Below are 26865 nucleotides of genomic sequence, written 5' to 3' on the forward strand. Positions count from 1 at the left end.
AGAAACAGTAATTGCTGTAATCAATGGTACTGCTGGGGACAGAAAGAATTCCCTGCCCTCCGAACAAGATATGACCAAGAGAAGCAAAATCAGTTCATCCTATCTTGTCACAGTCCTGTGTCATCTATACCAGTTATGGGGAGGCAGCACTTGGGCTGGCAAGTGAGATGTCCTGCCACTTCAAAAGTGAAACTCAGGATGTATCAGGTAGGCTGTTGATTGCAAGTTACTGGGAAAGAGTGACTGAAAGCTAAATAAGGGCATCTTGGACCAAACAGTTCAAGCTGTGGGTCTTTTGCTTATACAGAATCTTAACTCAAGACTAAGTTGCAAGCCTCCAGGTTAAGCTGCAGTACTTGAACACATACAAAAACCTTTCCTGTAGTGAAGGTATTGGCAGTGTGGTGTTATGTGCAATGACTTTTGCTTTTTGTCCTTTAATCTTTACGATAGTTTAAATGTTAATCTTACATAGAAGCTGTTGGTGAGGTCTTTCGTGAAGGCAATGTCTGCTCTGATTCTGGTGTATTGGTGTGTTAGTTGGAGGCTTCTACTGAAAGAGCTGGTAGAGAAATAATGTTTTTAATGGAGCCTTGAACCTGATACTAAAGAAGCTGTCTACTGCCTGAAGAAAATCTTAACCCTCTATGTTGCACATAGTAACAGAACTAATTTCTGTAAGAGCTAAGATTTGTGGAAACCTCCATTGCTCCATAGGTATTGTGCTTTGGAATGTGATGGCTGTGTGATGAAACTATAGATTTCAGATATCTGTAAATAAAGATCATAAATACTAACATATAAAGAGGGGACAGGCAAATGTGGTTCATTGTGGTTCTTAAAGCCACCTAGCCTCAAACTGCCACAGCATAGATTTGAGTTAGATTTGAGTTAATATCTGAGGTTTCTGTGAAATAAGACTGAGCTGTAGTTCTGCTGTAACATATCTATGCCCACAGTACTCTGCTCTATTTGAATATAAACTTCCTACTTCTATGTAGTGGCAGAAGAAAGGAGGAGCAGTTCCTCTTTTTTAAATTAAAAAATATAATTATTGTTTTGTGTATTTAGGTTGGTTGATTGGTTTTATTTACTTCTTTTTCCTTAAAAGGTATGATTTCAGCATCTTCAATTCTGACAGTCACCCTTTATTTGATTTCATAGTATCACAGTATCAGTCAGGGTTGGAAGGGACCACAAGGATCATCTAGTTCCAACCCCCCTGCCATGGGCAGGGACACCCCACACTAGATCAGGCTGGCCAGAGCCTCATCCAGCCTGGATTTCTCTCGGGCAGATCGGTGGAACTAGAAATTTTTGTAAGATGATAACAAGGCTGGGAACAAACTAAACATTGATAAGGAAACTTGATGGAGACAGGTCTGAGGAAAAGACAGTTGTTAGAAGTGATGCTAAAATAAGAGAACCCAAAGCACAGTGTATAGGGTGTTGTTAGGCTGTCCTCAAACAAGGTGGTCATCATTGGGTTGTACAGAAGCAAGCTGAAGTAATCTAAAGAATAGAATAGAATAAAATAGAATAAGCCAGGTTGGAAAAGACCTTCGAGATCAGTGAGTCTAACCTATCACCCGACACCATCTAATCAACAAACCATGGCACCAAGCACCCCATCCAGTCTCTTACTAAACACCTCCAGTGATGGGGACTCCACCACCTCCCTGGGCAGCCCATTGCAATGGCAAATCACTCTTTCTGTGAAGAACTTCTTCCTAACATCCAGCCTTATCCTCCCCTGACACAGCTTGAGACTGTATTCTCTTGTTCTACTAAGGACTAAGAGGAAATAGAGTTTGTGAGATGTTTGTGGTTTCTTCCTGTTCTGCTTGCTTTGTCCTAGCTGAATTTCATGCCAGAAGCTGAACAGTCGATCTGCATTCCTTAAGGCAATTATTTGTGATTAGCTACCATAATGTAATTAAATGTTTAGACTGTCCTGGACAATTGAACATGGTACCTCTGATGTCTGTTATTAGTGCTATACCTGACAGGTAACATAAAAATTATTGAGATTTTTAAAATCTGGTGCTTTTTGCATATTCTGCACTGAAGCAAGTGAAAGGATGACTGAAGAGAAATGAACTGTACTAAGAAGTGCATTGACCTGAAGCAGTGCCAACAGGATCTTCAAAGACTTGAAAATGTATGATTTGCATCCCTTGTTTCCTTTTAAACATCACTTGATCTTTGTGGTTAAGAGCAAAGGTGAGGTCTGGTTTGTTAACTAAAATTGACAATGTTTTGCATGTTCATGGAGATCTGTGTGCCATTTTTCCTAAACTGGCCTTAAGATGGGGTTAAGTGAGACATAACATCTACAAAATTTTTTATACCTGCTGATGGTTCTAAGCCAGTGCTGTGCCAAACAAAATCACTGGGTAGGAGGCTATAGTTACGGTGTTCCTGATTCTACAGTGCTGAAAGCTGGATTTCAGAGTGAAATGCTCATCTTTGAGCTGATAAGCTTCCAAATCTTCCTATGTATTCAAATTAGTGCTGTCTAGGTAAAGAATTGTGGTATGGATCAAGTGACAGGATCTTGCTCACTTCTGACTGTATTCCCTGCTACATGGAAAAATTTCCTAATACCTAGATACAAGAGAGTTTGGGAACCTGGGAACAGTTGAGGAATAAATGGTTTCCTATAACCATACCCACTTCCTGCTCACAATCCTGCAACCCTAGATTTTCTTCAGCAAGAACTTTTCTTCCTTTCTGCACATTGCCAAGTTGAAGAAATTGTGTGTAATGATTTATCACAGCTTCTCTCACCTCCTCCAGCCCTCTCTCTAGTCTTTTATTATAGAAAGTTGGATCCTTCCCACTGAACTAATGAGTGCCATGTTCTTGAAGTTAACGACTTTTTCAGTTTCTGCTCTTACTTCATTGCTAAAGTTTAGGGAAGCTTCATCTGCAGCCCTGGAATCTCCCTTGGTATTAAATAGGTATGACAGACCAAGCAGCAGTTCCTTCATGTGAAGAACTAAATAGATAGGATTTGTGATCCAATTTAGAGATATACAGTGCTCTCTGCCAGTGAAGAATGTTCACCATACTGTTCATTTCCCCATGAGACAGAGGGAAGGACAGATGTGCCTAAGAGGATTGTGTCAAATGACCTAGGCTGTGGACAACTTCTGTCCATTTTGTTGTCTTTATCATGTTTAGCCTGGAGAAGAGGAGGCTCAGGGGAGACCTTATTGCTGTCTACAACTCCCTGCAGGGAGGTTGTAGCCAGGAGGGGGTTGGTCTCTTCTCCCGGGCAATCAGCACCAGAACAAGAGGACACAGTCTCAAACTGTGCCGGGGAGGTTTAAGCTTGAGGTGAGGAGAAAGTTCTTCACAGATGGTTGTTGGCTGTTGGAATGGGCTGCCCAACTTGGTCATGGAGTCACCGTCCCTGGAGGTGTTCAAGAGGGGATTGCATGTGGCACTTGGTGCCATGGTTTAGTAGTCATGATGTCTTGGGTGACAGGTTGGACTTGATGATCTTTGAGGTCTTTTCCAACATTATTGATTCAATGATTCTATGTTTTGAGGCTTGAAATAAAAAACTTAAGTTATAAGGACTAGGTGGTACATGCTGTTTTGTAGCATGAGGTCTTTTCTAGACTAAGCAATGGGCCTGGGTCTTTCAGTCTTTTCTTGTCTGTTGTTTTCTAGACCTCTCATCTCTTCAGTGGACATTCTTGGGCCCTTTCTGAGCTCTGCATCTAATATGTGGTCTCCTGTAGCTGAAGAGAGCAATGTAGGTTGATTATATATCTGGAGTGCTGCAGGACTTCTTTGCTTATGACTGCTCTTTCATATCATCTCTGTATAATGGAATATCTCTCTGGGGCCTGTATTGCAGTAAAATAAATGAATGAGCATCTACAGGTTAATAACTATTAAATTAGAGGGCTACAAGGAGCTGAACAAAGGTCTTCTCATCTGCTCTTACCCTGGAGATCAGCTCTACCTTTGTCATTCCTGTTAGACGTGTATCTAATGTGTATTTACAGACAGAAAGTGATGGTGACTCCGTGTTATCCCCTAGGCAATCCCTCCCAATTTTTCATTATCCACACTGTTAGTGGTATATTGATTTCCTGTAACTTCAGTTTTCTCTGCTTCAATTTAAATCTCTTGAGACTTGTTGTATTTGTCATACACTTGAAGAGATGACTCCCTTATATCAGTGGTTAAAGACTGTTTTCACACTGTATTCTCTTTCTGCTCTATATACAGTATTTTCAGTCTTACCCTGTGGTTTATTCATCCTAGATCATTCTTGTTCTTTTGACCGCTGGCACTTGCTCTCTGTATCCTGATGGAAGACACACATCAAGTTTTCTTGAAGGTTCCAGATGAGGCCCCTCCTATGCCAAGCTCAGATTCTCCATTCCACTGTAACTACTGTATCTATTGTTTTAGCTCTGTGGACTGTTGGGATTGGAAGCCCTGGGAGTCAGCTACATGATTGAAGAATCAGTCTTGTGGCAAAAGCACAGTTGGTAGTAATGCTAATTTCTCCATGCAGTGAGTTAGTATAGATAATGTAAATCAAATCAAGTGACATCAAATGAAGTTGTCATTGGGGTAAAAGGTTCCTGAAAATGGGCTGAGAAAGTGTAGGAAGCATTTTGGTCACAGATTCCTACAATTCTTGTGGATCTTGAGATAGAATGCAGGGCTTAGGTGACCTCAGTTCATCTTCTGAGTCAGAAGACTTCATTTCCCTGTGCCTAGTCACTTAATCTTGTATTTACAGTGCCGCTCTGAGGTCAGGAGGTGGAGGAATGTAGGTGAAATCAGGTATCCAAGATCAAAGGTGAAGAAAGGCTGGATACTGAGTAGCCACCAAAAAAGGCACCTGAGTCACTTCTTAAGCCCCAGCAGCTAAACAGCTTGTGCCCACATCTAGTAGTATGTAGTACACTGCAGCTTCAGCCCAGGTCTGAAACCGGGGCACTCAATGAGAAAGTCTTCCCTGAAGTGCACTATGAGGCCATTGGAAGGGCTTGAGCACTGCAACCTGATCACACATTTCAGCTGCAGATCAGACCTAGTTCTTGAGGCTATAGTGAAGGTGTTAAAATACCTGTAAATAGTCTTTTTACTTTCTGCTTTGTGGGATGAGACATAGAGAGTGTGAGCAAAAACAGTCTTTGCAAATGGCGTAACTTCATGCAGCTGAATCCATGCTCTACAACAACTGAACCATAAAATCACAGAGTATCTTTAGTTGGAGGATACCTCCAAAATCAGCTAGTCCAACAATGTTGCTAGCTAAACTTTTCTTAGACTTTTTTTATTTTTTTTCCATAGGAATTGGCATATTATTTTATCTCTTCTGCTTATATAAGCAAGAAGATTTCTCAATCACTGTGGAGAGAGGAGGAAGGGACTTGCTGAGTGTTGCATCTGCCAGACAGTTTCAACCTCATAGAGGTGCATCTGCCTTAGTGAAAGACAGAGGCAGATATACATTTGCCTCCATAACTCTGAGGCAAGAGCTTCCCCATGGCCAAGCAAGTTGAATTTCCATTTTAGCACAAAAAAATGTTTTGATTGAAGCTTAGTCCCCTGTTTCATGTGAGCAGTGCTGTTACCCATTCATATCTTTACACTGAATCTTGACACAAACACTGTGATTTGTGATGTGTATTTTTCATTGAAGAAGATGAAGAGTGTGAGGGAAGGAAGAAGAGTATTGATCTGTTATTATAAAGCAAGCAAAATATATCCCTGTTTTAATGAAGATGTTATGAAGGAATCTAAGTTTATAAGCTTTCCATTTGTTGACCGTGGAAGTAGAAGGAAAGCAATATATTCCCCTCTTACCTTTGCCAGCAGCGGGACTACTGCAGTGCAAGAATGCAAGTAGTATCAAAGAGCAGGGAAGCTCCCTGATTCTCAATTTTAGCTGCTCACATTCTAAATTTTGAGATATGGCTGTGTTGACCAAAAAATGACTTTTTTATATTTCAGAACAGTAATAATATTAATTATTGATGCAGTTTAAACCTCACATTTCAAGAAAGAACGTACATAGTGCCTTAGCTAAAATGTAGGAATTCTTTTGATGCAAATAAGCTGTACTTGTGAGAATAAGTCTACAAATACTTTCAGAATAGCTGTGTTTGATATTGATACACTGATAAAAATGTATTTCTTATGCAAACTGCAGCTTGTAAAACTTAATGGAAGAAATAAACCAGAAATACAACATACAGGGAGCCATGAACTTTCTGGGTTTGTGCAATCACATTCTACAAATTACACATCTTGCATATTTGTCTTTTACTTAACACAGCAAAAGTTTGCGCCTCACTTCTTTATCTGCTGGGCAGTCTTTATCTGGCTGGAGTTAAAGCAGTACTGAGGAATTTGTTGGTAAGATGCTTGACCTGCAGTACAGTAAGACACTGGAATGCAACTTGTATTTATTAAAGCGAGCATGTCATTTCTCTATGCAGGCTGTCTGACCAGGCACCTCATTGCAGCCTCTAGATGGCACCCAGATGTCACGTTGTTACTAGGAACTACAACACCTTGGCCAACACGTTTTATCTTGGCCCAACATTTCTGCTAAGTTGTGTGTGGTAGTATGAATCTTAATGTCCAAGGACAGAGATATGGTCTATAAGTGTTTTCATGTTGGAATTGATTTATTGAATCAGAGAAGCTGTGTGGAGTGCAGCAGCCCCCATTTGTGGCATTTTTCTGCTGATGTAATCCTGTACTTACCAAGTGTCATGAGACAGCTTCATGGTGGAGGCCCAGATTTAGCTCTGGGGCCAGGCTGTTGGGAGCTAATGTTGAAGCACTCACTGAACAGAAAGAGAGCATGGTCTCTCAATCTGGCAAGAGGGGAAACACATTGAGACTTTAGCAGTTTTGATGCTGTGATGATGTTTAGATACTTCACTGATTCTGGGCATTGTTTTGCCATTGGTTCCAGCCCCTTTTACCTCTTGTCTTCATCTGACACTACCACCTGCACTGGTGGTAGCTGAGAGCCTTATGCAATTGCTCACACAGTTCTGCTGATTTTGGAATTGCTTAACCATTTGGAGGTTTTTCCAGTGAAGGCACTAAATACACTTATGCAGAGCATGTTTGCATGTTGTTTCTTCATGCCACTAGTTGTTAGTGCAGTGCAGGTTCTTACAAATCAACAGAATTTTCTTTGAGATCTTTTTCAGCAAAATGTAACTGCAGTGTTTGGGAGCCATGAAAAGCTCATTCATCTCTTGCAGAAAAGGGAGATATGTTTTAGTGTCTTTTCAGTGACTTTACATATGAATGGCTCTGTATGTAAAAATGTTACAGCTGAAGGCTCTGTATGTAAAAATGTTACAGCTGAAGGATGGAGACCCTTGCAAACAGTGCTGTTCCTTTGTATAGATGATTAATGAAACAACTGGGTCACTAAACTGGTAAAGGATTTCGTGCCAAAGTTACTTTTGGATGCCTGTACATATCTGCATGGGCTGAAGCAAGAACCTCCAGGGGAAGTTCTGGTTTTCTGATCCATTTTTTAATTCTATTTCCTCTTGTGCAGTTAAGATGCAACTAAAATATCTTCATTCAGTGGTTATATAATGCTTCTCACACTGCCTGAACAGGGTTCCATTTCTGATGTCTTTCTGAGTGCCTATTGTGATTCCAATTGTGCACAGAGCAGAATCAGTCTGAAGGTTCACAACCACTGCTGACCACAGCATTGCTTCTCAACAATCCCTATCAAGGTGCAGTGCTGCATCTGCTCTTATTCATACTGGTTTGCTCTTTATAAATATCTGTAGCACTTAAAAAACAGTTCAGAAAAACTGTTTTTCTGCTGACTGAGAAACCAAAGTTCTGAAGTTTTTCTGGTTGATATAATTATATATAGTTGATATAATTATATATATTATATCAATAATGTCAGCCTCATCCTGTTTTCTTGGCACTTTTCAGAGAGTGAAAGAGATGCAAGAGAAGAATGGGGAGAAGGAGCTTTGCTTCACTCTGCCTATTTTCTGTGAAGTGAAAAAGCCTCATTTTATTAGATTCTTTCATATTTGTTCCAGTCTTCTGACTGTTTATCTGCTTTGAGATTGAAGAAATGCATAAAGACACAATTCTGTCCATGGGTTCTGAAGGTGTTCTCAAGAAACCTTTCCAGGAAAGACTTTTTGACTTTTGAAATTTCCAGTGCAATCTCGTGGAAATTAAGGGCATTAAGGCTGTTGTCTAATCAGCAACCTAGTTGAGGATCACTGCCACATGTCTACTCAGGTCTCAAGCCTGTGATTGGCTCTGTTGGGAAGACAGGGCTATATCAAAGAGTTTGCTCATTGTAATTTTCCCCCTTCCTGCTCCAAATGAGTCCTTTAGACTAAATTTTTACAGAAACAAAACAAAACACTAAACCACAGAGAATTAGTCCCAGAAATCCTAAAAAAATACCCACACTATGGTTTGGGAGGAAATTCAACTGCATATAACAGGTGGCCCTCCAGAGACACTGAAAAGTCAAAGACCCGTAGGAGAAGGTAAAAATGGCACTATCTGCATGTTGTTTGCCCTGTTAGAACTTCTTCCATGGTCATCATGGGAAGCTCATGAATCTCAGGTTTAATAGAGGTCATCTTTAGATTTCCTTTCTTTGTAAGGCAGAGGGCTCTGATAGAGTGGGAACTGAAGTTTCTGTGTCCTCTGTCTCCTCAGGAGAACTCCATCCCAAGTACATCTGGTAAAGCAGGCCCCACCGGCCTGATTCTGATGCTGACTCTTCCCCTTAGCAGCACTGGGAGCACATGCTTAGTACTGGTTCCAGTCCAGGAATGCTGGTTGACATTAATTGATATTCACAGTATCACAGTATCACTAAGGTTGGAAGAGACCTCAAAGATCATCAAGTCCAACCTGTCACCACAGACCTCATGACTAGACCATGGCACCAAGTGTCACATCCAATCCCCTCTTGAACACCTCCAGGGATGGTGACTCCACCACCACCCTGGGCAGCACATTCCAATGACAAATGACTTTCTCAGTGAAGAACTTTCTCCTCCTCAAGCTTAAACTTCCCCTGGGACAGCTTGAGACTGTGTCCCCTTGTTCTGGTGCTGGTTGCTAGAGAGAAGAGACTTTGTTTCCACAAGGTATGGATGTGATTGTGGGGCCTTTACTTCTTCTTTTTGTTGCATGATTTTTTCTGATTCACATTAAACCCAAGTAGTTAATTTGGAAGGGATTACAATATGAATATCCATACATAGCTATACTTGGAATGATAGATAGACTACAAGGAATCTCTGCTTTTTTGGGGGGTTTCTTGGGTTTGGTTTTTTTTGTGTTTTGGGGTTTTTTGTGGTTTTTGGTTTTTTTTTTTTTTTTAATTCATAATTATCCTTGGAGACAGTTTGGTATCTTGCCTGAATGGTTTTTGCCTTAGTTTAATGCCATCTGTAAATTTGTGGTCTGAACACTGTTGAAGAGGCAGTGCTGTTAGTGCAGAACAGCTGCTGCTGTACTTGCTGCTGTGTGAGCCAGCTGCTTGCAGTTTATGCTGCTCCATCATGATGTGAAAATGCTGGTCTGTGCTGCTTTAATGCTGGTCATTTCTGTCCTGGTGACAGTGGGATTTGCCATCATTAAAGGACCTCAATTACATGTATCACTGATTGCATGCAGTCAAGGACATGCCGCTCTGCTGGTTGCATGACTCATGTTGCCATTATAGTGCAATTTGGTTTAATGGTGTAAAAGTGATTTTTGGGTTTGTTTTGAAGCACTGAATCCTCCCTCTCCCTCATCCATTCAATTTATATTTTCCTTCTTCTGTCAAGAGAAAATACCATTCTTCTTACTGAGACTCCCTTTTGGAAGTAACCCTAGTGCCTTCCTTTTTCCAACTTACCCTCTATGTTTTGGAGTCCAGAATCAGAAATTCTGTGACATATCCTTTGATTTGATTTGGAATTTGGCTTCCCATATGAGGACTTGCACTTCCTCTGTGACAGATCACCCTGGTGAAGGTGACATTCAGCTCAGGCCAAGGGACTTTATATTCTAGTTTGATGGATGCCATTCACTTGTGGTTGAGAGAAATGTTTTTCATTAACTCAGTTTTCAGATCTTGAAATGTGCTAATCATTCTGATGACTGTTATCAAGGTCTGCTTAAAGAGACACCCCACATCAGGGTTAAAGGCTATTATTAAGAAAATCTTGCTGTGACTTCATTTTCTATTTTAAACTCAAGAAATATCCAGGTTTCTTTCTGATGTTTAAAGAAAAGAAGATTGAGAGAGTCTCCCAGGGTAGCTGTCTGTGACAAAGACATTTTCTAATATTGATGGTGTGATTTTGATCTTTCTGCTTTCAGGCAGTGATTTAGATGTGTTCTGATAACTAATATGTGCAGTGCTCCTGGTATAAGCCTTCTGAAAAGTGATCAAAGACTTCCTTCTCCTTTGGTTTAGGCTCTGGTATGGTTACTGTAGTTATTCAGCTACAGAAATGGTCTGCAGATATTTATGTCACATTTCTGTAATTTCTGTAATCACATAAATCTTCTTTAATCTGAATATGGATTAATTAGAGATTTTAAATCTATTGGCAAGGCATGATTTCCATTTGACTTATCTGAATGTGAAATGTGTCTTGGTACTGGGGTATAAAAGGTATGGCCAAAAGTAAAATGCTGGCCTCTCTGCAATTACATATTAAAATGAAAGCAAATATGAATTAAGACATTTTAAAAACAAAAAGCAAGAAATAGAACACTTCAAGTCCATCAATAAGTAAAATACCAAGTATAATTTCCAAAGACATCAGTGTGTATTAAATTGTGTTCCTCACTTCTTTTCTAATAATAATTCATTCTACCCTGATGCTTTGAGAAATCATTGCTAAGCCATTCTTTTCTCTTTATTCATAGACCCCAGAGCCAGTTGAAAACTACATCAGTGAAGGAGAGTTTGAAGATGACCTGAGTTCTTCTACCCCAAGCACAACAGAGCTGGAGATACGTGGATCCAGCCAAGAAACAGATGAAGATTATTTTGAGACCCTGTCACATCAGAGTGGATCTTTGTCAGATGTAAAAACTGAGCCTTATGAGAGTGTATCAGACACAGAATCTGTTTCTAGTGATGTAACTGGGGACACTTGCTTGGATTCAAACAGCCTTCTCACTGAAAAAAAGATTCTGTGCTGTAGTCTTCTTAAAGCAAATGCAGAAACACACTTCCATGAACTTAAGTGCTCAAGGCAACCAGAATTTACCCAGCAGGTGCAGTTAGCAGCATCCTCAAAATCAACAGCAGCACTAAGGAAAACAGAATTTTTTGTGAAATCTGTCAAGTCAGAAGGTGAAGAATTGAGTGATGAAGATCTAACATTAACTGGTGGTATTTCCAACAGAGAGAACCAAGTCAGTGAAGAGGGCATTATATCACAGACAAGTAGAAGGTTTGTAGCAGCACTGCAAAATAAAGCAGAGTTCGAGAGCGTAGCAGTGCAGTCCTGTACCAGCTCAGTACCTACTGCAGATGATGTTACAGGACAGAAGAAAGGTCCTGCAGCATTAAGCACTGCATGTTTCAAAGCAAACTCAGAAAGTTGTTTGACTTTTCCTGAGGTGTGTCAATTTTCCTTCCTGTCAGATGCAGCATCAAGCTGCAGTTTGCCTAATCTTCATTTTGAAACAAATGGACCTAACTGTAGGATTTACACGGAGACGTCTGACTGTAAGTGTGACTTAGATTCTATGTCCAGTGTAAAATGCAGCAGGAGGAACTCAGCTGGCAGTGAAGAAACTACAGGTAGAAGGATAAAACATGGGAGTACAGAGACCATGTTTACATCAGATTCATTCTTTTACCAGACTTATTCAAAACTGCAAGCACCACTCACTAGGTCAGAGATTACAGAAAGTAAAACATGGCACAGTGTACCAGAAAATATCAGTGCTCGAAGCAAGACAGAATATGTGGGGACAGACAAATTTAGATGGTCATGTTCCAGAATACATCTTCAAAGCCTGGATTTGGGATACACTTGGAAAAATGTAGAAAAGATACCTATAAGCCCTGAAAAGGCAATACCAATTGAGGACAAATTTGGCATAAAAAGATCTCTTCTTAATACTGGCATAGACTCAAATGAACCTCAGCTTTCTCAAGCAGCAGGTTCTCCCCAATGTGTTGATTATTATTTGCACCATAAATCAGAGACATGTGGCCTTACTGCAGAAGCAGCAGGTACAAGTTTATCTTCTACACAGATTGATGCTTGTGAATGTAATCTGAAACCAAAGGAGACTTCATCTGCTCTGGGCTGTGAGCCAGTGATCATAAACACTGAAGAACATATAAATAATGACCAGTACAGAGCTGAACAAGATCTGGAAGCAGACAGATTCCCTTGTGATATTGATGTTGAATCTGGCATTGGTGACACTGAGAACCTAGCAGCTTGTCATGTAGGTTTTCCTGCTATTGTGGAAAACAGAGATTGTGATTCTTCTATACACTGTGTTTCCACTGGTAGAATACATCAGAGAAGTTCGAAAGAGCATGGACTTGAATCTGAACTGCCAAGTATGGAGATTGTGGTAGGGGAAAGATGGGGAAATGATTCTTCTAACCACGATGTTGGTTGGAAAGTCCTAGAAACCACATTGCAACTAGGTGGCAGTAACATTGGGGCAGAGCACAAAGAGTCAATGCAGCAAAGTTCAAGTTGCAAAAGTGGTGCCCCAAAGAGTCACTCTGAGCTAGTAACAAAAGAACAGACTCCTCGTGAAGGAAAGGATGAAGACAATGTATCTACTGTTGAAGTGACTCCCAGATCAGATTATCTAAACCAGAGAAGGAATTCTATGACTGTTCCAGAGTTAAAGCCTGCCCTAATTATAGTATCTGTAGAACAGAAAGGATTGCAGTCCAAGACACTGAATGATAACCTCCCTATTGAATCAGTGACTGAAGCATTGAGAAATGTAGTGAGGAGGGATTTGTTTTCTCCTCAAACTGTCAGCAAGCCTCATGATGAAGTAGAGAGAGTTCTGAGTGAAAGCTGTAGCTGTGAAGAACAAATTCTAGCCAACCATGCTGTTCTTGGTAGTGCAGAAGTACTCTCTGGTAGCGATACAGCTGAAGAAAACCCAGAAGTTTCAGAAGAAACAAGAGATAATACAGATGCAGTTTCATCCTCAGGGCTCACCTGTAATAATTCCTGGGTAACGAGTGCAGAAGTGGAATTCAAGAGCGTTCCTGTACCACTGGGCAATGATACACCCACTGCAAGAGGTCAGGCAGATCAGTGTGAAGAAGCATACAGCATGTGGCATAGCAAAAGTGATGGTATGATCGCTGATAAAGAGCCCTGCAAAGCAAAGACTGGGTTTGAGTTAGAGACAGAACAGTTCAGAAAGTCACAGGCTGAAACAAAGGATAAGCAGGTATCTAAGGAAGAAGAATTCAAAGCACATCAAATCAGAGAGGAAGGCTTGAGTATAGCTAGTGCAGCAACACTGGAAATGTGCAGTGTAAGAAATCTGTGTCAGGGAGATGGTGATGATGTAGACCCCCAAGAGCCCAGCATCATCTCTGAACAAGCCGTAGGTAGGCAAGGAAGTAAAGGCTGTAATGATTCAAAGGAAGAAGTAGGTAATTGTGAAGAACCTTCTCCTAGTGAAGGAAAGGAGAACTTTCCTTCAGAAGACACACCTAGCCCTAGCCAAGATGGTACGCTGAATCTAGATGAGTCTGATGTCTTTAACTATTCCGTGAAAAGGGATACCCGTAATGCTTGCATGCTGGGCCTAGATAACATAAGTACCTGCAGCACTAACAGCGAGGAGATGGAGGAGAATGCATCTAACATCCTGGGAAGTAGCAGCAGTCTCTATAAAACTATGCAAAAGCCAACAAAGAATGGGAATAGTGGTAAAGCTTCCAGGTTTTTAGTATTCTCAAAAATGACATCGTTCAGGAAAACTAAGCCCAGTACAGCAGAAAATCAGGGAAATAGCAGTTTCTTCAGCAGCAAGGTAAAGTTGGAAGAACTGGATGCTGGGAAAGAGGATGAAGACACTGAAAGTTTACAGTCTTTCAAAAGTTGTTCATCTGGTTCAGCTTTCCACAGGAAGGAAAGCTACACCTCTGAGTACTCTGATGATGATGATTTATTTTATGAGAGACCTGCAGGATTATTCAACAGAATGAGCCTGAGGAAGGCTTCTGGCTCTGGTCGAATATTAATGGAAGACATAGATACAAATTCAACTTCTCCCATTCTGGCTGCTGTTAGACATGCAGTATCAGGTTCAGCTGGAAACAATGACAGTGAACCTGTAGAGTATGCTGGAATTAGGAAATCATTCCCTGAAAATGAATACAAAAGAAACAAAACCCCTGAGGCTAAGAAGTTTAGGACTAGATTGGCTTTGGCACACAAATCTCTCTCAAGCTTATTTGAATCCAAATCTCCAGAAAAGGAAAATACTGAGCAGAGTTCAAGAGTATCACTGAAAAATGAAAAGGAGAAAGCCAAATTTCGTCAGAGTGGCTGGAAAACTTTTCTAAAAAGCAAGGAGGCAGATGGACTAAAAAGGCCTGTCTTGGCAAGTTTATCACCAACACAGGAGAGCCTGAATGCAGCCAGCTGCCATGTAATGAGAACAAAATCAAAGGAGCAACAGGATAGTCCTGATAGAAACACATTTTTCAGAACAGAAACAGCTAATGCCCTCTCAACAGACACCAAGTATTTTGACACTTCTGTGCAGCCTGTTGGTGTCTCTTCACCTGCAAGTATGTCAAGAAAGCGAACACAGTCCTATGACACAGGGATGAGATACTCACCAAGTTCAGACTGTGATGAACAGCAGGAGGCTCTGAGCAGCAGTTTAAATACGTCTTTAGAGGAATACTGGACAAAAAATCCGGTTAGCCCTACTGACTCACAGTTGCCATTTAATCAGTCAAGTCCATTATGTCCCCAGCTCTCAAACTCTGATGGTAAAGACATGCCTTGTAGGCCCATGAGTCCTAAACCACAGAGTCCACGATCTGCTTCGCCACACAAGAGCTTCCGCTATCCTGGAAGAATATATGCTGCTTCGATGTTGTCTCTCGGGAACAGCTCCACAGTTGAAAACAATTTGGAGGCTCCTGAGAGACCAAAAACACTGAAACCCAGAGGTAGTCTCTTACTTTCTGTACACTCACTGGACAATGAATACCAGAGGGATGACAGTGGCATAAGCAGTCAATCTCAGATCAGCTTAAACACAGCTTCTTCCACTAGTGACATGGTCCAAGATGAGGTGAGTTGTTGCTTGGGAATGATCAGGTGGTGGTTTTGTTTGCAGTATTTTGGTTTAATACGGTTTAGGAATTCCAGTGAAACTCTTCACTTGCTTTAAGAACACACAGGTTAGATGGGTGCTTAGATATTTCTCTTTGTCTAATACAAGTAGCGATACATAATTGTTCTGTTGCTGTTCAAGATAATATGAATTGCTGCACTGTCTAAGGGAGGATTTACCACAAAAACCTCAAGGAATGGAGTCATCAAAACATGCCAATATGCCTCAAACAGATGACACAAACATCACTCTGTGTTCAACTCCAGTTTTCACTTGGGTCTTACCTCTCTTAAAATCAGGCAGAGACTAGTCTTCTAACTGGTGTATAGTAAATAAGCTTCTCTAAGTGAAAGGCAATATAGCATTCCCATTGCTAGCAGTTGCTTTTTAAGAAGTAAGATCTTTTTCTTTAGACAACAAATACATGCCTTTCAAAGTTGGTTGAAAAGCTCCTTGGGAGGTCATCTAATCCTGCCTCCTTCTTCAGACAGGACTAGTGGTAACACCAGATAGACAAAAACATGACTTTGTCTAACCAAGTCTTTAAAACCTCCATTGCTAGAGATTTTACCATCACTCTGGGAAATGTGTTCAGCAGGAAGGTTTTTTTTCCTAATGCCCAACCATTCTGGCCATTGTCTTTTGGCATTGTCTGGCATTACTGAGAAGACATTGGATCCACTATCTATATACTGCCTTTAGTACCCTCACATAATCTTGAATGAACCCACTTCCCTTGAATTCTCCTAACATATTCCAAATTATTATTTTTTTTTTTCAGTGGATTGTTCATTCTGATTTGGTTGGTTAGTGTTTTGTTTTGAAGGTACTGCTGTCTGGAATCTAAAGAAGACTTTCCATGGCAGCTTGAGAAGTGAGAGCTGTAGTACTGGAATTGCTGTGGGCAGAAGGGGAATCTCTGTGCTCAGATTTTCCTTTTTTTCCTTTTTTTTTAAATTTTTTTTCAAATTTTTTTTCCTCCATGTGCATCACCTTAACTTATAAACTTATGTTCCGTTTTGAGGTCAGGCAAATCCCCTCTTGCCCCTGAAAGGGTCAAAAAAAATGACACACAAATGTATTGCAAAAGTGATGGAAAGTTTAAATGGAAAGCAGTGTTTTACAGAAGCTACAAAGCATAGTGACAAAAGAATCCTAAAGCATACAGAGTCCCCTGTAGCACACCCAAAAACCTCCCAACAGTTCCCATCTCCCCACCTAAGGGTATACCCAAAACCCTCAGGGCTCTTTCTTCCCCCCTAACTGCTATGCTAGTCTCAGGCTGGCCAGGTATGAGACTGCCACTCCCCTCCTTCTGCTCCTGGCATCAGGCTTAGCCAGGCCTAAGAAGCCTTGAGATAACTCCCTCACCATGACCCAATAGGGAGCATCTCCCACAGGAGCAGAGAGGGAAGAAAGAGGAAGAGAATGACTTTGCAGATGGATTTATAGGGTACAGGATATTATGGGTATGAAATATGCTGTTTTCTATGTCTACCTACTGGGTTGGACCCTCTGGACACCAGAGGTATAGCTTACGTGGCAGTAACAGGAGGCACCCAGCCTAAACTGCCACAACTTAATACTGGAGGCCACATTCCAAACAAGAGACTTCAGTGTTACCCCAGCCTAGGAAAATGCAAGATACTTGGACTCTACATATTAACAACAGATGAAGCCTCTCAGTATGAATAAAATCCTTGATCTGTAAATGATAACCCCAAAAAGCATCTAGGAAAGAGTGGAGACATGAGGCATATGTAAAGCTGTGAATAGCCAAGCCTACATCCTATAACATAACTGTTAGGTACATAAATTATTGCTTAAATTGATTAGCTAATTTAAAGGAACACATGAAAAATTTAAACTACATAAAACCAGCTTAACTTTCCTGATTCTTCTGGAGGCTGCAGAATATAACATCTGAAAATGGATCAACACAGCTGGAGCCTAGAAATTCATGTAAATGTCCCAGCTTTCAGGACACAACATCTAATCTATTAAAGCAGATAAGGCTTTTATTTATTCCCATTTTTATGACATTGTCAAATGAAGTAGAGCTGCACCCTGGATTTTCTAAGTGAAATTGGTTTTTTCAGGAATCTCTGAAAATACAACAGAAACATTTGGCATGGTATATTTGCAGTGTTAAGCCTTTCCAACATAGTTATCATCTAAACATAAAGGATGGTCTTCCATGTATGTTGCTAAGTAAAGAGGTGATAAAATTTTTAATGTTGGGTTTGAAGAAAAGTCCTTTTCTATTCCACAGCAGTAATGAAATTTGCAGTGTGCACTCAGTGATTGCAATGTGTATATATTCTCCAAGCCCCCAACCAAGCATTTTTCCAGTGATAGTGTGGTGCCAAACTGTGCTGGATCAGCTTGCTCCTGACACCTCTGGCTGCCGCACTGATAAGTAACCTTGCTTAGCCTGATGGAGCACAGACCAGCTCTGATATTCCCTGCCAATGGTTAACATTCTCCAAGTTACATCCAGGACAAAGATTCTGAGCTGAAAACAAGAAGACAGAACAGTTACCAGTTTGGTGCTGTGTCAGGACCTTCAATACATGTTTAATTAATCTGCTTTATGGTATCATTTTACTTACATAGTTGTGTTACCCTGCAGGCAAGCATGAACTGTTTTACTATGCCACATGTTCAGTATCTGTGCAAGTTCTCCTTGCTTCTCTCCCATGTGATGAGGTTAGACACAGAATACCAGCAGAATACACTTCCCTTTTTCATAGCACCTAGTAGTAGATAAGAAGCATTTATGGTCTTAGTTCTTACAAGTGGTGAAGAAGAACTGGTCTGGGTTTGTTTGTTTATTGAGAGTAGACAGGAAATGCCTGAAGTAATTTAAAGGTTGTTGTATCTGGGTTCTTCAAATAAACTCTGAGAAACTGGAGAGATACTACTGTTAGGACACAACAGTTTCTTATGAAAAGAGGCTCATGAGATCATTCCTGAGCGTTGTTATCTCCCGCCTTAACTATTATTGATTTTTAACAATGGTGCCACCTGGAATAGTGGTTAGATGCCTGAGAGCATGCTTGATTTCAAATTGTTCCAGTGCAAAAGTTGTAATTTTGTGCAAGCACTTGTTAAAAGAGGGAAGTGAAAAGCTGTGCAGTTCCTTGCTCTTGGCCCAAAATCAAGCAAATAAAATGGAGAGCATGAAAAGCACATCAGGAAGCATAGGGCTCAATCTATCAGACCTGCAGGCATCTAGGAAGCTTTCTCACACAGTGTAGCTGAAGCAGTCAGAAAGGCACAGGCAGACAAGACTGATCATTATTGTATTTTCAGAGACACTGTCTGTCCTTGTAAATAATATTCTACAGACAGAGTGACCTAAATCCCACTAGTAATGTTATTGTAATATGGCATACAGAATGAGGGTGGAAAGGGCATTGCCCTATGCAGAGGGAGTGTGTATTACACTCTCAGAAGACAGCAGAGCTGCTGCTTCAGGATGAAGCACCTCTAAATCTGTGGAGAAGGCTGAATGATAAGATTGACTGAATAGTTCTGGTGCTAGATAGCTGAGCTTTATCATCTTCATACCATTTCTCTGAAGAAAACAAAATTTCCAGCCAACAAACCCTGTGTTTTCACCTGTTGTCTGTAAAACAGGAGTCTAAACAGCAATGCCAAACACCACCTGAAAAGAGGCCAAATGAGAAATGGGTTCCCCATCGCAAAAGGAGGCCCCCCCAGGCTTCACCATCCCCACACCCTGTATCCACCTGTGAGAGTAAAGCCTGGAGGCTTTCTTTCCTTGCACCAGATGAAAAGGCCAAGGAGATTCCAGAGAGGAAGAGGAAGAGACCTAAACCTCTCTATAAGTGCTTCAGCTTTGATGATGTTTGGATGGAGAGGAACCAAAAAAGGAAGCTAGAGAAGGAGACACAGCCAGAGAAAGGGATTCAGTTGCGACACCTCCCAGAGGACCAGTTAAAAGTAAGAAACTTTTCACCATCCTCCTCGTTCTCTGGCACTGTCTTCCTCTCTGCTCCAGCTGCATCTTTCTACTGTCAAGATAATCCTGTCCTTGTACTTTGTCTGGTACCATTTCTGCCTGCTTTTATTTGGTCTTGGTAGTCTGTGGAGACTGATCAGACTGTAGACTAGTGCATAAGTGATGATCTTTAGAGGTGATGGGCTTTTTAGTCACTGTGAGCAATTCTTGTCTCATGCCATGTCGGACAATAGGATGCAAGAGCATCAGATTGTTCTGTGAGCTGAACGATGGTGGAGCAGGCAGCCCATCAAAGTTGCCTTCAATCAATAAAAATTAAACTGATGAAATCTCATGTGGTGCCTTGTGGCATTGCTGTATAACTTTAACAAGGAATGTCTAAACTAGACTTCCCTTGAATCTAATGCCAGGTTCATGTTTCCTACTGAGAGAAATTCCTGCTGTGAAGTGCTCAAAGAACAATGCCACTGGGGCTTTAGCTATTAGTATTCTCCTCTCCACAGGGGCAGACTTTTAGTTCAGTGTTCTGATTGCTTGTGACAAACTTTGTGGCTGTTGTGACTCACACTGATGGCATCTGTTACTCTTGGATCCAGAGATGAAGTCCGTTCCCTTCAGGGAGAGCTGTGAATCTGTATCCAAGAGCCAAATTTAGCCTTTATACACATAAAGAACTTCTGGGGGAAAAAGATGTAAGACAGAAGGACAGTTCATGCAGTATCTGATGATAATATGGAAGAAGCTTCTGAGCACACTTGAAATCAAGTAGCAGATATTCAAACAAAAGCTTTCCTCAGGGTTTTCTGTTATGATCTTTCTGCATTTATTTCCCTTTCGCTGTGTTGTCCTTGTTGTCTATTTCTGTTTGTTCTTGCATCAAAATGACAACATTTGAGGGGAACTGAGGCTCCAGCCCTATCACCACTTCAGCACATGCTTGAGCATACGTGCACAAATCGTTGTGTGCATGGTGAGGGGAAAGCATCCACCTGACATAGCTTAGCTTGTCTACTACGGCTTGCTGGCAGTAAACCTGCTGCCTTGTACCCATCTGCTGGGGACAGCCTCCCAGGAAAGCTGAGGGACACCGGGGGCAGAAAGCCAGGCCAGTTCCAGAAATGATTTCTGAAAAACTGCCTGCTCTCCTCCATTTCTCAAGAAAAGGGGCTACAAGTCTGTGTTATTCTGTACTTCTAGGGCTCCTGTTTTGTGTGTGTAGGCCTCTTCAAATCAAAATATTGCCAGCTGATGCTCAGATGCGTGCTGGGTATGATTCTAGGGTGTGTTGCCTACTCTCCATTCAGTGTGGATGCTTCCCTGTCTCAGCCCCATACTGGGTTGTGGGTTTCTGTGGTTCAAGTGAGCATGGACCAAGCCATGGCTGGTGGGTCAAACTCAGTAGGAACAGGAGACATGCTGTTTAGCCTAGTTATTTTCATCACCAGAATAAAGACAGAGGTACTTGAGCAAAAGTCTTGGCATCTTCTAAAAGCTTAACACTAGATTTTTGTATCTAGGGCCTTGCAATGTGGAAGATGTTGGAGATCTGTCTCTGTATGTGTGTGCATGTAGCTATACTTGCAGATGGGCCCATAATTTATAAAACACTGATAGTGAGCTCCAACAGCTGAAGATGTCAGTAACACCCCTTTGTGGTGTTATCTGTGGAGAGTTTTCCATAACCTGGCAAGATTATGGATGCCAGAACTAGCTAAAGCTCATCCCAGCCCACTTCTCATAGAAATAAATGTGTATTTTGTGACTTGGTTCAATAACATTTTGCTAATGACAGCACCTTGGATGTTCAGAATTACAGGTGAGGGCTCAGCCCCACTGCTTTGGTTATATTGGAGACAATGAGTAATGCTCCTGAGGCATATGTATGTTGTTTGGGTTTGTTTGTTTGGTTTGGGTTTTTTTGTGTGCATTGGATTTTTTGTTTTCTTGGGTTTGTTTGTTTTTTAAATAAATACATAAATTGTGTGACTTTTCTACCTTGTGCAGAATTGTGAGTGCTTAGTGCTGTATAGGCATGAAACAAGCTAGGGAAAATAAATCCCTGGCTTGCATAGGCTCAGTGATAAAGAGAAGCCAACAAAGCGTGATAAAAATATTTCTTACAGTTCCTTGACAAATGTGGATAGAGTTGGAAATCTAGCCCATGCTGCAGGGCATGTCGGCCAGAAGTGAGACCATTAGTGCTTCTAAAAAGAGTGACCAGTTACCTCAATGACTTTCCCTGGAGCCATCAGCTCACACAGCTTGAATGCTGTCTGCTCTGCTGATTGACTGCACATTTTGATGCTGCAGGAAAGCAGCTTCTCCTTTAAGCATTTCCACCCTTACTTTCAGGTGCAAAATTACCTCCAAATTGTAATCAGCTGCATAATGACTGGCAGCTGCTTTGTGCTCATTGAGGTATCCTCATTGAACCTCACCTGTGTGGGGGAAGCTTCCGGGCTTGAGGCAGTGTTTTGCTTCATTCTTCTTTAGGTAGCAGAGCTGAGTAGAAAATATGCAGTAACATGGAGTTGTTTTTTTACTGTTTTGGATGGTTGCAGTGTGTTATGGTGGATTGACTGCTTTTGTGGGCAGGCCAAGAGAGCACAATGCTAAGCTTTTTTGGGACAAGGGTTAGAATTCAATGGCTGTTTCCTGTATGCCCACATGACTGCATTTCTTGGCCTATGTTTTTTGCGTATAATAGTCACCATGTAGCTTCTTTTTCCTATCGTGTTTTACTCTGTCTTTGCAACTCTACTCCTGTCATAACACTGGCTCATTCATACTCCTAAGTGTGGTGGGAGTGCTGTCACAAGCTGCAGTGTTGGAGGGTGGCTTTATAAGGATGCTAAATTCCTTTTTATAAGAAGCAAGAAATTTATCACAAAAGAAGCTTTGTAAGATGTTCATTGTCTGCTTCGATTTTGTGACTGGATCAAGGCAACTATATGGGGCATTAGAGATCTGAAATTGCAAGTCTGATGTTTTCTGACACATGGCTGCCTTGGGATGTGTGGCTTCGGTTATGACAAGTCTTGTGGTGTTAAGTCAAGATCAGGTCAGCATACAAGGCAACATAATGCTGCAATATTGTAGAGACAACTAATAGGTCAAACCAAGGAGGAATTCTTGATTTTTCAAGTACTGGTTTCTGATACTACTCTAACGTTCAGATCAATGCATGGTGAAGTAGTAATAAGACTGGAATTTGGCATACAGAGGGAGATAGAGAAACAGCAAGAAATTACCTTTAAACTAAAAAAAATAACCACTTAAAATACCAGTCCTAAGCAATTCTGTGTACTAGTCTTTGTTTTGCTGTTTGTCAGCTTTAAATGAGAACAGCCTGTGTAAATTCCAGAGTCAAACTCAAAGCTTGACCCAGGTGTCCCTTATAATTAAATGCTACCAGTAACAAGCTGAGCAGCTTCTGATCTTCTGATCTCTGACTTATTTTTAGTGCAGTATAAATTCCCTAGCTGGAGCAGAGACAATGCCCCAAACTACTGATATGTGTAATGCTGGAATGGCAATGAGCTCTGTTTTGGAATTATTTTTGCAAAAAATGTTTTAGAGAAGTCTCTGAACTGCCTGTCTGCTCCTATCCTTCTCTTCCTTGTTTTGATTAAAAAGTTAAAACTTGACTGTTAAGCTTGATGTCTCTCAAGTACACAGCAACGGAAGCACCGACACAGCTTCTACATGCATTCGTTAGAGCATGGTTTCTTCGCTGCCAAACTAGAGAGATTCCTAAAAGTCCCATCAGAGGATTGTAGCCAGAGGGGGTATATCTTAGAAAAAACCCTCTCTTTTATTTTGAAACAGAAATGAGAAACAGTGAAGATGAGACCTTTAGCTTGTTGCACTGAATATGGCTCCTGGAAATCTGATTTTACCCCATCTAAAAGAAGAAAATTAAATGTTGCTGTGTGCTACCATGGTTATGAGCACTGTGGGCATCTGAGATACACTTCAAGAGGGTAATTAACACACTATGGGGAGGGGATTGAGTGACATAAATCTCCCCCTGTTGTGTACCTGGCAAGGCACAGATATATAGCAGGGGTAAATGTCTCTCCCAGGGGCTGAACTGCTGAGCATAAGAGCACAGAAATAACCCCCTGGAACCTATAGCAGTAAATGTGAAAGAGAGTGTCTTTACTACCTCTAGTCCCTTTTTTCCTCTCCTTTCCCCTGTGGGTTGGGGAAAACCCTGCCCAGGTATTGCTAACATCTCTGAACATGCCTCTTTTCTTGACTGCAGGCTGTACAGGCTTTCCCCTGTGCTATAGAAATCAAGTGATGCCTATACCTGAAATGTGCTCTGATGTGCCTGGGATTAATAAGAATGAAGTCTGCAGGTTTTTATTGTCAAGGTCCTGAGGCAGTATTCTGCTTCCTAGTCTTAAACTGAACAGTAATGCGTTCTCTCACCTTTCATGTAAATAACCTAGACTTTACCCTTGGCATTTTCAGAGCTGTAGCCCAGTAAGTTGCCCGTTTTGCTTGATTTCATTGTCACTGGAAGAGCATGTGCTCCCGCTGGGGCGTTGCTGCGGCTTTTCTCTCAGGTTAATTTGAACAGGGTTCATGCTGTCACTCAGGATATGGTGATTTGAGCCAAAGTGCTGGCTGTGTTCTCTTTGTTTAGGAAATTAAGTCCAATAAGAATAAAACAAACCAGTCATAGAGCAGCAGCACTTTCAGCTGCTTGTGCAGAGTATGGCTATTCCATGAGCTTAGTTTGCTGTTCAGTTTTGGATGTTTCATCTAATTGCCATCTTCTAAAGAAGAGGCTTCAGCTCAAGGCTAGTCAGCAGGCTTTATGTCACTGGATACAGTGTAGGCTGGTAGGTGGAAGGAAAGATCCTAGACAAACTCTTAGGCCTCAATATACCAAACTCTTGGTTCCATGAAGTATGGTTATGTTGTAACTGGGTGTCACAATAGCAAAAGAAGGGGCAATACAGGGAGGAAAAATGGCTACAGCCATGGGACCAGTGCTTACTGACCAACTGATCTCTCAGCATCCTGCAGTCACTGGTATTTTCTGTATGTGCTAGCCACAGGATGTATGTGGGAGAAAAGAGAGAGAAGGAAAAAGAAATAAAAACATATCTGCATTATGCATCAAATTCTCCAAGCTTCAATGATTTTGAGTATAATCTGTGTTGCTCATTGTCAGATGATCCATATTCTTGTAGTATTTTGTCCAGTATCTTGTGATTCCTCAAGGAAGAAGCAAAGGAATATTGATCTTGTTTCCTTACATCAAACAGATATTATTTCTGTTTCAAGGTAGATGAGAGGAGACAGCAGATATTGGAAGTTTGTTGGTGCAGCAAGATTGACAGAAAACACTGGTTTTGACATAGGAAAGGAGAACCTTATGTTTTGAATTTGGTTGATAAATTTAATTGAAAACCCCCAAACTTTAAGCAAATGTCTGCATAAGAAAGTGCAGTTAGTCAGTGGGTGGATGTGGCATCTTTATGGCCGTGGTTGTATGTCTGTGATTTCTTAAATAATAAAAATAAAAATCTTGTCTTTTTGGCTTATTTTAACCCTGAGTTGCTGAGCATTGGAGGTTGTAAGATGTGTCTATATGTCTTTTCTTCCTTAAAGCAGTGAAAGTTATTAATGAGATCTGGCAATAGTATAGAGCTTTCAAATTTTCATAAAGTTCTGTATGGTTTGTAGAACAAGCAGCCAGGCAGGGGAGAGGGTGAGAGAGCCTACTTGTATCTTAAACTGAGGACAAGAATGTTGTGGCATCCATGTCCTAAATGGCTGGGGACTGGTACCGATTAATCCGTGAAGGCAGAAGCTTTATTTACATGCTAAATACCAGAATAGAAATTATTAGTAATAAAGTTGTAGGACATAGTTCTGTAGCTAAGGAGTGACTGGTTGGAGAGCCACTAGATACACTTGACAAGAAGGAGTGAAACTTTCTGTCAATATAGATATATTTGGTAATATGTGAAGTATGAGTCCAGTACCTGGTTATTCACTTCTCCTGTTCCTACTACCTTGCAGTTTTCCTGCCTTCTCACTGTTTTCTAACCTCTCTAGCCATAATCATCCACGTGTGTGTAACTATGATGCTAATAGGCACTAGGGTGGAAAGAGGCATTCTGTGATGAGTGCTGTATTTTGTCCTACAGAGCATCTAAGCTTAATGTTTGTTGTCTTTGTTTTACCTCTTGTTGCAGGCTGGAATAAGTCCATCCATCACATCTGCTGTTGCCTTTGACATCCTACCACTGAAACTCCATCCTTTTTCCCAGAGCACTCCAACAGGCTTAGACTGCATGGGCTGGAAACGGCGCATCTCCTCTCCTGGTATGTACTCTAGTCTTAGTTGGACATGTATTGTGAGAGAATTGTGCTGGTTTTTGGAGTATGAAAAACTAAGATTTCTAACCTATTTATGTTGAATGCTGCATCTGTATCTGGGCAGAAATCTGCTTTAGAATCAATCATTTTATGTGCTGCTTGTATTCTGGTTTGTTTCTCCCCTGAGTGAAAAACCAGGGTGCTATTTGAAGGCAGTGGTCAGCTTTTCAGTGAAGATCACTAATGGTGGTGACAGCATGCTTGATGTAGCAACATTGTGTTGTCTCATGAGAACTCTGCCTCACCTGGGATGATGTCATCTGTATCGCACTCTTGAATTAGATTTCTGCAGATGAAACAGACTTTCTGCCTTGTGTTTGCTAGAGAGGACTACAGTGGTTATGATGAGGTTGCTCTCAAGCTGCTAATTAGGCACTAAAGAAACTAAATGAGCCTCTAGAGGTAGACATTTCCTGTACTTTAAATATATCATCTTAAAGAGTAAGACTGCTGTATTTTCATGAGGACCATGCATGAAGTATCATATCTGCATTATTTCCAATGACTGATGCTTTCAGAATTAAAAACTAAGTTGCAAAGATTATTAAACAATGAGACATATCTGTGCTAGATGTTTAAATTCTCCATCTGACAGTGCCAGCCCGAACACTGCAGGTATCTCATCACAGCAATTTGGAGCAGATTAAGAAAAGCAGTGTGCAGAGGATTTGTTTGGTGGTTAGGAATCTATCCAGAAAAAGGCAACCACAGCTGGATGCCAAGCTGCCATTTCTGCCTCTGAAAGTCTCTTCATGCTGTCAATTAAACACTGCTGGAATTACCTAATTAAGGGACCATAACATTGTGCTGATTACATCAGAGTTGAATGGTCCTAATATTTTGTCAAACAAAACTGGTTTGCTTTCTGACACTTTGTACAACTCATGTGCAGAGCCATGAGGTTAGATCTGGAAATAAGAAACCAAACCACCCCTTACTGTTGTGTTAAGAGCCTGCCTCTGCTTCCTCAACACTGAGGGCTTTGATCACTTGCTGTCACAAGCATCTGGTTTTGCCCCAGCATTTAGGACCAGCTCCTTGCCTGAACGTAAGAAACTGCAGCTTTAGTCCTTGGAAATCCCAGATGGAAAGCCATCATTGTC

The 26865-nt window shown here is 41.1% G+C and overlaps 1 protein-coding gene across 1 annotated transcript in view; it reads left to right on the forward strand.

Moving 5' to 3' along the window:
- ARHGEF4 (Rho guanine nucleotide exchange factor 4) overlaps positions 1-26865 on the forward strand; it is a 176653-nt gene that overhangs the window by 39240 nt on the left and 110548 nt on the right. Inside the window, exons 2-4 of the mRNA XM_068145262.1 lie at positions 10936-15330; positions 19015-19341; positions 25579-25708. Coding sequence (XP_068001363.1) covers positions 10936-15330; positions 19015-19341; positions 25579-25708 — 4852 coding nt within the window. The remainder of the gene's footprint in view (positions 1-10935; positions 15331-19014; positions 19342-25578; positions 25709-26865) is intronic.

The sequence above is a fragment of the Melanerpes formicivorus genome, unplaced genomic scaffold (genome assembly GCF_026170545.1).
Source record: "Melanerpes formicivorus ecotype bairdi unplaced genomic scaffold, bMelFor1.0.p_v2 SCAF_12, whole genome shotgun sequence".
Taxonomy (NCBI): domain Eukaryota; kingdom Metazoa; phylum Chordata; class Aves; order Piciformes; family Picidae; genus Melanerpes; species Melanerpes formicivorus.